The sequence below is a fragment of the Euphorbia lathyris genome, chromosome 6, assembly GCF_963576675.1.
Source record: "Euphorbia lathyris chromosome 6, ddEupLath1.1, whole genome shotgun sequence".
NCBI classification, from domain to species: domain Eukaryota; kingdom Viridiplantae; phylum Streptophyta; class Magnoliopsida; order Malpighiales; family Euphorbiaceae; genus Euphorbia; species Euphorbia lathyris.
The window spans coordinates 54,208,438-54,221,322 of NC_088915.1; the positions used below are offsets into that span (position 1 = coordinate 54,208,438).

General features: G+C 35.8%; 1 protein-coding gene across 2 annotated transcripts; it reads left to right on the forward strand.

Moving 5' to 3' along the window:
• The first annotated feature begins 1,424 nt into the window (after positions 1 to 1,424).
• LOC136232352 (large ribosomal subunit protein eL20z-like) lies at positions 1,425 to 3,969 on the forward strand. Of its 2 annotated transcripts, none has more exons than XM_066021451.1 (4): positions 1,425 to 1,768; positions 1,997 to 2,081; positions 3,021 to 3,135; positions 3,652 to 3,969. In XM_066021451.1, the coding sequence occupies exons 1-4, from the start codon at positions 1,546 to 1,548 to the stop codon at positions 3,709 to 3,711; spliced, it is 483 nt and encodes a 160-aa protein (XP_065877523.1). In that variant the 5' UTR covers positions 1,425 to 1,545; the 3' UTR covers positions 3,712 to 3,969. The 2 variants fall into 2 exon arrangements, with proteins under 2 accessions (XP_065877523.1, XP_065877524.1); XM_066021452.1 differs by having other exon boundaries at positions 1,430 to 1,768; positions 2,006 to 2,081; positions 3,652 to 3,809.
• Positions 3,970 to 12,885: the final 8,916 nt, after the last annotated feature.

Consider the following 12,885-nt stretch of genomic DNA (forward strand, 5'->3'; position numbering starts at 1 on the left):
TACCACGCCATACACCATATGACCCAAATAAATTCAACTCATCAAGCCTTGGACATGCACCTCACCTATATCATGTGGAAAAATGCCATTTGTGGGAGAATATGCATATTTGCTCCACCAATTAGGACCTACATCATTCATTAAAAAAATAGGACCTGTACAAAATAAATCATTAGCTGCTACATTGTTAGAATTTATCCATCCAGCTCCAAAACATGATTTTGCTCCAATATACATCGTGCCGAATTCATTAAATCTCCATGTCGATTTAAATGTACAACATCAGCATTCATTTCTTGTACATCAGCAGTAGAGTATGGTTGCCAATTTCCAGAAAAACCAGCAAAACCTAAGATTGCCTTCAAAACAGATGCGACCACTTTAACCTCTCCAATTCTCCTCTTTCCATGAATAATTTGGTTTCTTTCAAACCAAATATAGCTAACCATACCACAAAAGATAGCAAACTCATCATTTGATAAAACCATCATTACATCACAAAACCAATCCAGGCAATTCACACCATCCCTCTTATAAACAGGATAACTCAAATTCGCATGTTTCCAATATGATTTAGTACCAGGATAACTTTTAAACAGATGGATTAAAGTTTCAGAATTAAATCCACAGAAGCAACATTGTCCCTGCAAATTAACACCTTTCCTCAACAAATTATCAAAAGTAGGCAAGATATTCTTTGCAACACACCAAACAGTATGTATAAATTTAGCAGGTATTTTAACCTTCCAAAGATAACACCAAAATTGATTAACCCCATTGAAGAAAAAGCCACTGTTGTATTTGATTGCATTGCAACACATGCTACTTTATACCCAGATTTCACCAAATATTCCACATATTTAGAATGTATCCAAAAAAGAGAATCAGTAAGAACACGTCGACTTAAATGAATCTTCAAAATAGCATTTGCAACATCAGGTGAGAAACAAAACTTAATCAAGTCTGCTTTCCAACAAAACAAGTCAAAATCAATTAAACATGAAACAAATTGAGAAGGAGTTGAATTCAACAAGTATAGAGGACGATTGCAAGGGACATTAGGGATCCATCTTGAACCCATTAAATTTACTGTTCTTCCATCACCAATCCTCCAACAACTACCATCAATAAGAACATGTCTTGCCTTAATAAGACTCCTCCAAACATGATTAGGTCGAAACCCGACACCTTTAAAATATATTAGAAGTACTGATTTTACTAGTTTGATATAACCCAAAATTATGACTTGACATAGTTGTAAATAGTTGTTAAAATATGAATTTGTGTGTAAATTTCCCATCCTACTAAATGTGTACTGGACCATACGAAAAGCCCAAATAAAGTCCAGCCCCTCCTCCTCAGTGGCCCTACATTTGCCGACTTTCTTACTCGTTCCATTCTAAACACCGGCAACCCTCCGATGAAATAACTAAAAATCCACCATCCCTTTTCTTCGCCATTAAGATTTTATTACCGCGTATTTAGGAGGAACAGAAAAAAAGAGATAATTATATAAACAAAAATAAAGCACGATACAGAAAAACCATGGCAGACGAAGGGAAGAACAGGGGCGTTGCTAGCAATTTGCATAACCAGCAACAGCAGCAGCAGCAATACTATGGGACTTTTCAGGGCGTCGCCAATTACTATCCTCCTCCACCGTCTCATCCGGTTGTTGGTTTCCCTCAGCCGGTTGCCCCGCATCCTCATGGTTTAGCTACCGCCAATCCTCAGTATTATTCGCATGGTTATAATCCCATTGTAACAGGTATCGATGTTATTTATTGATTATGTCATATAATTTTATTTTTTGTGTGTGATCTTGATCACCTTTTCCCCTTCCAAATTTTTTATGGAAAACCTAAAACTGAATTCCGAGTTTGGTATTTTTAATGAGTAATTGTTGAATCGAGTTGGTTTTTTTCTTCAATTTGATTTAATTGTTTTAGTGGATTTGTCTGCGTGATGCATTAATAGTGTATTTGATGGTTTATAGTTGTTCCAGGTTATGCTCTTATTGATGGAAGACCTGTTAGGGAACACAGACTTCCATGTTGTGGTATGGGCATGGGTTGGTTATTGTAAGTTCATCTTGATAGTTGCTATTCGTCATTATAGTTATTAACTTTTTGATTTTGGAATTTTGATTAAATTGATTTGATGCGTAGTATGAGGTAGTAAAACAATGAGGAATTCATAGTTCTTTTCTGGGGCTAGATTATATTCATTTGTGTCCATTTTATCAAAGTTGAGGTAGAAAGAGAACTTTCTTTTCTCTGATTGATAATCTTATGCTTCTATAAGAGTCAAGTATCTGCACTTATAAGGAGATTTGAACTCTGAACCTATATGATAGGAGAAACTACTAGGATGTAGCTGGACGGACACTTTTGGACTACATTATTTGGCTCAGTCTCCAACACCTTTGTGTTACAAATTGAAACAAAGTGGGACTAATAAATGGGGTGTATCAATGTGTATCTATTTGTTTAGTAAATGGCATTTTGATCCGAGCTGTGAAAATGCTAGCTGATCACATCAAACATGCGGATATACTAACCTTATATATATTAGCTCAAAAGGGCTTCTCTTTGTACTTTCAATTTATCCTATCTTATAGCTAGCCCTGGTAATCCCATTTTCTTTACTTTTGATTACTTGCAGTGATACGTCCCAAGTTTGCATTAACATATTTTTTATTGCCTCCACTTGAAACCCCCGAGGCAGAGACTGTTTTACTTAGTGATGTTGTGTATGAAAGAAATCTTGGGTGATGCACTTTGATTTGATAATTTAATGGTTTTAAGCAACATATGCCTCATAGAAATCAGGACAGACTCTAATTGGCCTTTCACATCAGGACGCACGGATTTTTTATATGAATAACTGCATTGTTAACAGATTGTAGTGTGAAATAAAGCACCCGGAAGTTGATGAAACTATGTAGAAAAAAAAAATCAATGGATTTTTGATGTTGTCTTGGTGTAATATGGTATTAACTATCTGCCTTCTGTTTCCAGGTTCATTGTTGGTTTCTTTTTAGGTGGCATTCCATGGTATGTTGGGACTTTTATTCTACTCTGCGTACAAGTGGATTACAGAGAAAAGCCTGGATATGTTGCATGTGCAATAGCTGTGAGTAATTACCAGATTATTATCCATAGATCATTTCATTTGTTACTCAAGGATGTGTTATATGCTTTATTTTTTAATCCCATATATCCTTTTGCGGTGAACTATATGCTTTTTATTTGTTTTCGTTTTTGCACTATTTGCAACTTGTAACTGACATATGTTAAGGGTAAATCGCTAAATATTCTTGTGAGTGTTCCAATGTCTGTTAATTGTCGGTTTCATTTTCGAATTCTTCAGTCCTCTTCTTTTCATCCTTAGGGTGTTTAATATTTAATCATGGCTGGATATGCCGTGTTCTTATAGGGCATGAATCATGATTTATCCTTGTAGTGTGGGTAGATACAAGAACCAATTATACGAAGTTGTCTTCCGTCTTTGAGTCTCGGTGGTTGATGGTTCCTTGCATTCTGTTTGTAGTTTGTGTGAAAATCTGGGTTGGACTCTCATGTAGTTGCTAATTCGGTTGTCTATTGTTGTGCTCATACAGAATTATCTTATGTTGTTGTTGTTATTCAGACTATTCTTGCCGTTATTGCTATTACTCTTGGGGCGACAAAGGGAGCTAATGCCTGGTGAGGATTATGTGGACAACAGATTGTACATTGTAATGTGAATACTGTATGTAAATTGAATGATTCATGTTATATTTCATTTTGCTTGGAGTTCCCTTTCTATTCTAAGATCTATGATGTGTTTATTTTAGTAGTTTATTGACAGAAAACAAGGAAAAAACAAACTACAAGTGTATATTTTAATAATTGTGTTTTGTTACCCCTTAATAGGGATTAAGGGCATGTTTGTTTGCAGTTTGATTATTAGTGTCCGGTAAAATTATGATTGGTTGTTGCATTTATTATGTAAAAAGATTAATATGGACATGTTTGGGTTAATCCTTTGTTTGGGGCAATTTTTACGTAATTTTTGTCTATTGGATCAGGTTGGGAAATATTTCCTGGAAGGGAAGGGGCTATTTCCCAACCCGGGTTAAAAAAATATTTTTTTAAAATTTATCCAAAATATACAAAAAAAAAATTATTATATAATAAAATAAAAATATATATAAATTATACCGATTGAATTTTTGTTTTATATGTGAACAATACTCTACTTCCAACGATTATTCAACTACACAGACAACGAACTCCAAAGATCGCAGATTGGATCTTGAAGCAACAATCACAAGAATACACACAGAATTTACCCTGGTTCGGCTTAAATGCCTACTTCCAGCTACTTCACTAATCAATGGAGATTACAACAAGACTCGAAACCGTTTCCTCACCAAGAAACTCTCGTGTTTCCCAATCCCTCGCTCTAGAAGCTTTTCTTTCTCAAATCAGTATATCCCTGGTTGTATACAATGATTTCGTTAGTTCTACACTAATCCCTAACCTAGAGCCTTTATAACACAGGCTTACTAAAATGTATTAACACACCAAGACCATGTTGACTTGTTGACCCACAGCCTACTTCAGCTCGTGATAGAAAAACAACGACTTACAATCTCCACCTTGTCTTTCTGATCACCCCATCGATTAGTGAAGAAAACACGTTTAAGGACCATTGACCACTCTAATCAGTTTCAAGCAATGTTCAAATTTATTACTTGAAACAGATTTGGTCAACATGTCGGCTGGATTATCCTCAGTTCCCACTTTCACCACCTGAACAGTACCAGCGCTAATAACATCCCTGACGAAATGCATTCTCACATCTATGTGTTTGGATTGCTTGTGAAATACTTGGTGCTTTGACAGATGTATAGCTCCTTGGCTATCATAGTAAATCTTCAAACCATCAATCTGTGTCACTCCAAGTTCCGTTAAGACTCCTCTCAGCCACATTGCTTCCTTTACTGCCTCTGTGATGGCAATAAACTCTGCCTCGGTTGTTGACAAAGTCACAACTGCCTGTAGATTTGCCCTCCAACTTATTGTCGTTCCAAACACTGTGAAAACGTACCCGGTTTGTGATTTTCTGGTGTCAATACTACCAGCATAATCGGAATCAACAAACCCCGCTACATCATCCACTAAGTCTTCTGCTCCACCATAACTCAAACCTTTACTCAACGAGCCTTTGACATACCTCAAAACCCATTTCACAGCTGACCAATGTGCCCTCCCTGGATTTGCCATGAACCTGCTTATGAGACTCACAGCATGAGCCAAATCTGGGCGTGTACAGACCATCGCGTACATTAGACAGCCTACAACACTAGAATATGGCACCCTCTCCATGTCTTCCTTTTCCTCATCTGTTTGAGGACTTTGTTTACTGCTCAGCTTGAAGTGACTTGCAAGTGGAGTGAGTACTGCCTTTGAATCCGTCATTCCAAAACGTTCTAACACCTTGCTCAGATCTGACTGACTTAGAAACAACTTCTTTCTTCCTCTGTCTCGTGAAATCTGCATCCCTAAAATTTTCCGTGCAGGCCCGAGATCCTTCATCTTAAACCGTGTGTTTAGTTGTGCCTTTAACTGATTTATGGCTGCTTTATTGTGACAAGCTATAAGCATGTCATCAACATATAACAAGAGATAAATCTTAGAGCCATCACTAAGGTTTCTACTATACACACACCAATCATAACTAGACCTATGAAAGTCCTGACTTATCATAAACTCATCGAACTTCATGTACCACTGCCTAGGAGACTGTTTCAGACCATATAAAGACTTCTTAAGCAAACATACCCGCAGATCTTTATCACCTATTTCAAACCCCTCTGGTTGTTTCATATATATAACCTCATCTAGGTTTCCATGAAGAAAAGCGGTTTTAACATCTAACTGTTCTAACTCTAGGTCAAAACGAGCTACAAGAGAGAGAATAATCCTAATAGACCTATGTTTAACAACCGGTGAATAGATTTCATTAAAGTCTATACCTTCATGTTGTGTAAACCCTTTGGCAACTAACCTAGCTTTAAACCTAGGTCTCTCTACACCGGGTATCCCTTCTTTCCTTTTAAACACCCACCTTGACCCGACCAACTTCTTATCAGGAGGTTTATCTACCAAAAGCCAAGTCTCATTTTTATCAAGAGATCTTATCTCATCCTTCATTGCATCAAGCCACTGTTCCTTGTCAGACGAATTCACAGCTTCCCTATAGGTTACAGGTTCAAATTCTTGTACTTCCTTGGCAACACTAAAGGCATAAGCTACAAGGTCCTCAAAACCATATCTAACCGGGGCCCTAGGGACTCTCCTTTCACGGTCTCTAACAAGTCTATAGCTTTGACTAGATTCAGTAGGATTACTGTCACTAACTTCTTGTTCGGTTTGACGAGTGTTTTCACTATTCTCTTCAAGCTCCACCTCACTCTTAATGCTCTCAAGGTTTTGAATGGATTCAGGAATTCTCGGTTCTAACTGAGTTTTCTCTTGGTTTTTCTGATAAGGGAAATCCATCTCATTGAACACTACATTCCTGCTCACTATGGATTTCTTATAACCAGGTTCTAGGCACCACAACTTATAACCCTTGACTCCTATAGGGTAGCCTATAAAAACACATCTTAGAGTCCGAGGTTCTAGTTTTTCCTATCTAACGTGTGGAAAAGCCGAACAACCAAACACTCTAAGTTTTTCATAATCCTCTGGGTGATCTGACCACATTTGCATAGGTGTTTTAAAACCTATAGCAGATGATGGGCACCTATTGATTAGGTAACACGCAATTTGCACTGCTTCAGCCCAGAAAGACTTAGGGAGACTGGATTGGATTAACATGCACCTAACTCTCTCTAGGATAGTCCTATTATACCTCTCTGCTAGGTCATTTTGCTGTGGGGTTCCAGGAACAGTGTGATGCTTGGTTATACCCGACTTCTTGCACAAAGTGATGAAATCTTTGTCAAGAAACTCCAAACCATTGTCGGTTCTCAACCTTTTGATTTTCTTTCCTGTTTGATTTTCCACAAGCACTTTCCAATCCTTGAACGTTTGCAAAGCTTCATTCTTGTGAGCTAGAATATAAACCCATACTCTTTTAGAGTAATCATCGATGAGAGTCATAAAATAGATCCTCCCACCATGAGACTTGGTTCTTGTTGGCCCCCATAGGTCAGAGTGAATGTATTCTAGAATGTCCTGGGTTCTATGGGTTGCCAATTTAGGAAACTTGACTTTACTAGATTTCCCTAAGACACAATTCTCACAGAAATCTATTTTTCCTATGTGGTCTTTACCAAAACAGCCCTGCTTCCTAAGCTCATGTAAAACTACTTCACTCACGTGACCTAGTCTAAGGTGCCAAAGAGTGGTTCTATCTATTTTAGACTCGGTGAGATTTGCTACAAAGACTAACACAGTACTACCTAAGAGAGTGTACAGGCCATTACTCATGGTACCTTTCATAATAACTAAGGATCCTCTAGCTATTCTTATGATACCCCCTTCGGCTCTATAATTGTATCCTTGTTTATCAAGCGTGCCCAATGAAATTAAATTTCTTTTCAGTTCTGGCACATACCTCACACCGGACATAATCCTTTCTTGGCCATCAAACATCTTCAGCCTGATAGAGCCTTGACCCAGTACCTTGCACAACTTATTGTTGCCTAGAAGAACCCTCCCACCTTCTTCTTGAAATTCTTCAAACCACGTCCTGTTGGGAGTCATATGGAACGTACACCCGCTGTCTAGGATCCAGTCGGTGTTTGGATCTTTATCAGAGACAGCGAGTACTTCAGCGCTCTCATAACCTTCTTCTACCACGGCGGCTTCGCCTTGATCTTTAGATTGACCTTGACTCTTCTTCCTCTCAAGACAATTTTTCCTGAAATGTCCTTCTTTATGGCAGTGGAAACACTTGTAGACTTTGCCTTCTTTATTGCTTGAGGATGGAGTCTTGGACCTTTTTCCGTTCTTGTTCTTTGGCTTGTGGGAGTCCTTTTTCTCAGACCTTCCACGAACAAGCAATCCTTCCGCAGCTTCAGTGTTGGTGCTGGCCTCAATCTGCTTTGACTTTAGAGCCATAAGAACTTCTTCCAGGCTTATTGTTTCCCTTACGTACTTCATTGTTTCAACGAAGTGACTGAAAGAAGGGGGTAAGGAATTCAAGATCATTATGGCCTCATCTTCGTCTTCAATCTTTACTTCGATGTTCTCTAGATCAATTATGATCTTTGAGAAATCATCAAGATAGTCTTCGACTGGCTTGTCCTCATTCATCTTAAAGCCGAAGAGTCTTCCCTTCAGATAAACTCGATTGGTGAGTGTCTTCGTCATGTACAACTGTTCAAGCTTGAGCCAAACCCCAGCAGTTGTGGTTTCCTTTGAGACTTCTCTAAGCACCTTGTTGCCGAGATACAGGACGATCGTACTGTAAGCCAATTCGAGAAGATCTTCTTTCTCCTCCTTCGTCATTGTCGCCGGAAGTTCCTTCTTGCCCTTCAGAGCCTTCGCAACCTTCATCTGGACCAAGATTGCTTTCATCCTCTGTCTCCATAGCGCAAAGTCACCCTTGCCGTTGAAGCGCTCGATCTCGATCTTCGTGAAGCCCATTAATCTGTCTTGATTAGCTCTGATACCAATTGTGAACAATACTCTAATTCGAACGATTATTCAACCACATAGACAACGAACTCCAAAGATCGCAAATTGGATCTTGAAGCAACAATCACAAGAATACACACAGAATTTACCCTGGTTCGGCTTAAATGCCTACTTCCAGCTACTTCACTAATCAATGGAGATTACAATAAGACTCGAAACCGTTTCCTCACCAAGAAACTCTCGTGTTTCCCAATCCCTCGCTCTAGAAGCTTTTCTTTCTCAAATCAGTATATCCCTGGTTGTATACAATGATTTCGTTAGTTCTACACTAATCCCCAACCTAGAGCCTTTATAACACAGTCTTACAAGATTGTGAAATACCCAACTAACCCTTACTAAAATGTATTAACACACCAAGACCATGTTGACTTGTTGACCCACATCCCACGTCAGCTCGTGATAGAAAAACAATGACTTACATTATAGAATGTTGGTTAAAATTTAAATTTGAAAATTAGAAATTAGAAATTAGTTTTTTATAAGTTATAATTAAATATGTAATGTTTATACGTGATTGTTAAAATCGGACTTGTCAAATTATTATTAATTGTCATTTTAGACCTTCTAAATATTAATTATGTTTGAAATATTTAGTATATTACTAATAATTTTTTTTTTGTTAAAATGCTAAAAGCTAAAGTTGTTATATAGAAATTAGTCACATTTTTTTTTTAAATTGTCTAAAATATTTTAATGTGCTATTAATATACTAAATATTTTTTTATTAGTAATGCATTATATATTTAATCTTAACGTTTCAAGCGAAGTCTAGATTCGGTCCTAAAGTATGAAATTGTGCAAATTTAACCTAACGTTTCAAGCGAAGTGCGGATTTAGCTCTAACATATAAAATTGTGCAAATTTACAAGCAAGATTAATTTTAATACCAAAAATTTAAAAAGACTTGTTTTACTGTTATTTAGCCACATCGGACTTTCTAAATCATTTTGTCGATAAATTGAAGCAGTTTCATATATTTTTTTTTGTAACTATGTTAATAATATAGTAGAATATTTTAGAAAGTTTCAAAAAAACTAAACCTACTACATATAAATTAATTACAATTTTTTTGAAACTGTCTAAAATATTTTACTGTGTTATTAATCCACTAAATATATTTTTTGTTAGTAATGCACTAAATATTTAATCTTAACGTTTCAAACGAAGTCCAGATTTAACCTATAGGTCAACAGATCCGTTGTGTTATCATTTGATTCTCCAAAATCAACAAGGAATACACTCATTGAGCAATTGACTAACGGTGTAATCACACCGAAGCTTTTCTATCCGATCTCATCATTCAGAAGCCTTTTATACTGAATATTCACCAATTGATATGATATTTTTGCTTTACTCTCATTATTGTGACATACTATTTTTAAGACGATTTGATTTCTACATTTTTAGTTACTTTCACAAATTAAATCTAGCCAACTAATATTCATCTACCAGCGTCTCGCTCAGCTAGATAACATTATTGCTCAAATTTTTCAATTTGTAATTTTTACATTTCTAATGTAACCCCTACGCATGAGAATGTCAAAATATAAAATTTTCGCATATCATCATCATCATCATGACCAACTCTGGCCAAGTCTTGCTGAATTTTTCTAGACTTTCATTGTGGCTTACACGTTGCCATTAGTACAAGTAGGCCTAAACTCTGAAATGACCGTGTTCTTAAAACCGGATCCATCTTCAATTAACATAGATGTACCAACACATGCCAAAAGGTAACGAGCACAATTATTCAAGTTAATTTACTGCTAAAAAGCCTTGCCAATTTTTTGCACGTCATGAAGAAGTATTAATTATTTAATACTCAGCATATGGTTAATTCTTATAATTGTAATAATACTTAGTTTTGATTATACAAACTCAGCATTTCTGTCAACACTTCAAAATTCGTTCCAAACAATACTTTTATATATGTTCATTGGAAAATCAAAAAATAAATTTGTCTTAAAAAAACAAGCCATTTGTCTTAGAAATGTTAGATTCTTAAGAAATCAATCACTCTATCTTAAAAATGTTATATGCGATTAACAAAAAAAAACGAACACAGAAAAACATATGAACAATAATGTTAGAAAATTGAAAGGAAAGATTTAGACAAATTTGAGACATGTATTATGTTGAGCGACTTCCGCAAGTGCATGGTTTCGCTTGTAGTAATAAAAAGATATCGATCCCACAAGGAACGTTTTGATAAATAAAAATTATACTTCTGATTAAATTCGTTTTCTCGAGGTTAATAGAAAAATTGTTAAATAGTTTAAAAGGTATGGATTCTGATTCTAATTTTGCCTATAGTTTAAATTACAACTTATAGAAATTATGTTTAGATTAAAGTTAATATCCAATGCTTATTTATACTAAGCAAGAACACAACTTATAACTTTTTGTTTAGAAAGTTATAACAAATTATCAATTAATTCAATTTAAAGGAACTGAACTGTAATCAATCTTTCCTATTCGGCTAAGACTGAAAACCTTAATCAAATTCGGAATCTAAACCCGATTATTCGGTCTTACCGCAATGACCAAATATAAATCCGAATTTGCTTAAGTGTTCAACAAAGTTTGCATGGAAAATACTAGATTTGTAAATAAATGTTTGTGCATGAAAACACCAATTAGATTACTTAAGAATATCACTTAGATCAAACTTAAAATAAACAACAGTAAAGATGGAATTATATTGAAAATATATTTTATTAGTTTAATTGAAACGTCACAAGTTAACAAAGAAGAAGAAGTTTGGATTGCATTTTAACTAATTGAGTTTCGAGTTGTCAATCCATTACTCAACTTCGTAGGTTCGTCAGACCTTGGGGCGCCTCCTACACTGGTTCCTCTCACTGAATCCTCGAAATAGCACCTATTCGGTCACTACATAGCATAAACTCGTCTTCGAAGAAAACTCTAACGTAAACTATAAAATCTGTATCTTGTACTAACTATTTGTACAACTTGTATGACAAGTGTGTTTCTAACAAAATTACGAACTAAAAAAATCTAACTTTGAATTCTGAAAATCTCCTCTATTTATAATTGTTCAAGAGGTGTGTTGAAGGAACGTATCCGTTGGTGAAGAGTCGTCTCTATCCGGATGAAAGGATGCGTCACTTGGAAATTGAAACATGTAAAATATGCTGAATGCAATGGCTGTTCATGTAGAGATTCCTGAAATCTCTGTCGCGGCTTTAGGGAGTAAGGAAGAGTGGGTGATTCGCGCGTTTCTGGTGCTGCCAGACGCGTGCCGCGATCGAGATTTACAGAATATCGGTCGCGACAGAGAGTTGTACTGCCTTCCTTATTTTGTTTGCTGAATCTCTGACGCGGCTTCTGAATCTCGTACGCGTCTTCCACTGAAAACTTGATTTCTTACTCATTTTTGCTCCATTTTAGCTCCTATTTGGATTTTTACAAATAATTTAACACATTGCACAATAGTAACAAATACCAACGTAAAAATCCTTCCAAAATAATATAATTAACATATTTTTCACATGAAATTGACATAATTATGCATGTTATTTTAGGCATATTTTGGGCTTATCATATTAACAGTTTTCTTAAGACAGATGTCGTCGCTATTGACGATCGTCTCCCAGAATACAACAGATTACGTAAGTGAACTCAAACTGTGTAGACTCGTTATCACGGGAGTAGGAAAACAAGAAATTTTGAACAGACAAAGAGTTATTTCAACCACTTTTTCAACGGCTTATGAATTTGACAATCCATTTTATATAAAGAAAACTCGAAAGGATACGTTTTTTTACGAACAAATACGACTGTACATAGACAGACACAAATGTTCACGTACGAACACGACTGTTCACGAATAACATAACTGTTCATGAAAGGAGGTGTTTGTTGGTATTTAAATTAATATACAATTTGATTTAAAATTTTCCAATAAAGTTCACTAGCTTTTATATCCAATAAAGTTCACTAGCTTTTATATTACTTTTTAAAGTTCAGTAATATACCGTGAAAATTTGCAAAGTTTAGTGTATAAAATGAGGATGTTGTAGGTATTCCGAAAATCGAATAATATAATTTAGTGTAGTGGATTTAAATGGATCTATAAACATAAATAGGGACTCTCATTTGGCTAGTTTTGTTTAAAAAAAATAAAAACTCCTAAACTAATTTACTCTTGAAAAAAACTCCCAAA

What these genes read in the sequence shown, in the direction of transcription:
- LOC136232352 (XM_066021451.1), top strand. Translation starts at nt 1,546, where the DNA reads ATGGCAGACGAAGGGAAGAACAGGGGCGTTGCTAGCAATTTGCATAAC. An exon ending in TTATAATCCCATTGTAACAG is followed by an intron (nt 1,769 to 1,996) that starts GTATCGATGTTA and finishes GATGGTTTATAG; the next exon opens with TTGTTCCAGGTTATGCTCTT. An exon ending in ATGGGCATGGGTTGGTTATT is followed by an intron (nt 2,082 to 3,020) that starts GTAAGTTCATCT and finishes TTCTGTTTCCAG; the next exon opens with GTTCATTGTTGGTTTCTTTT.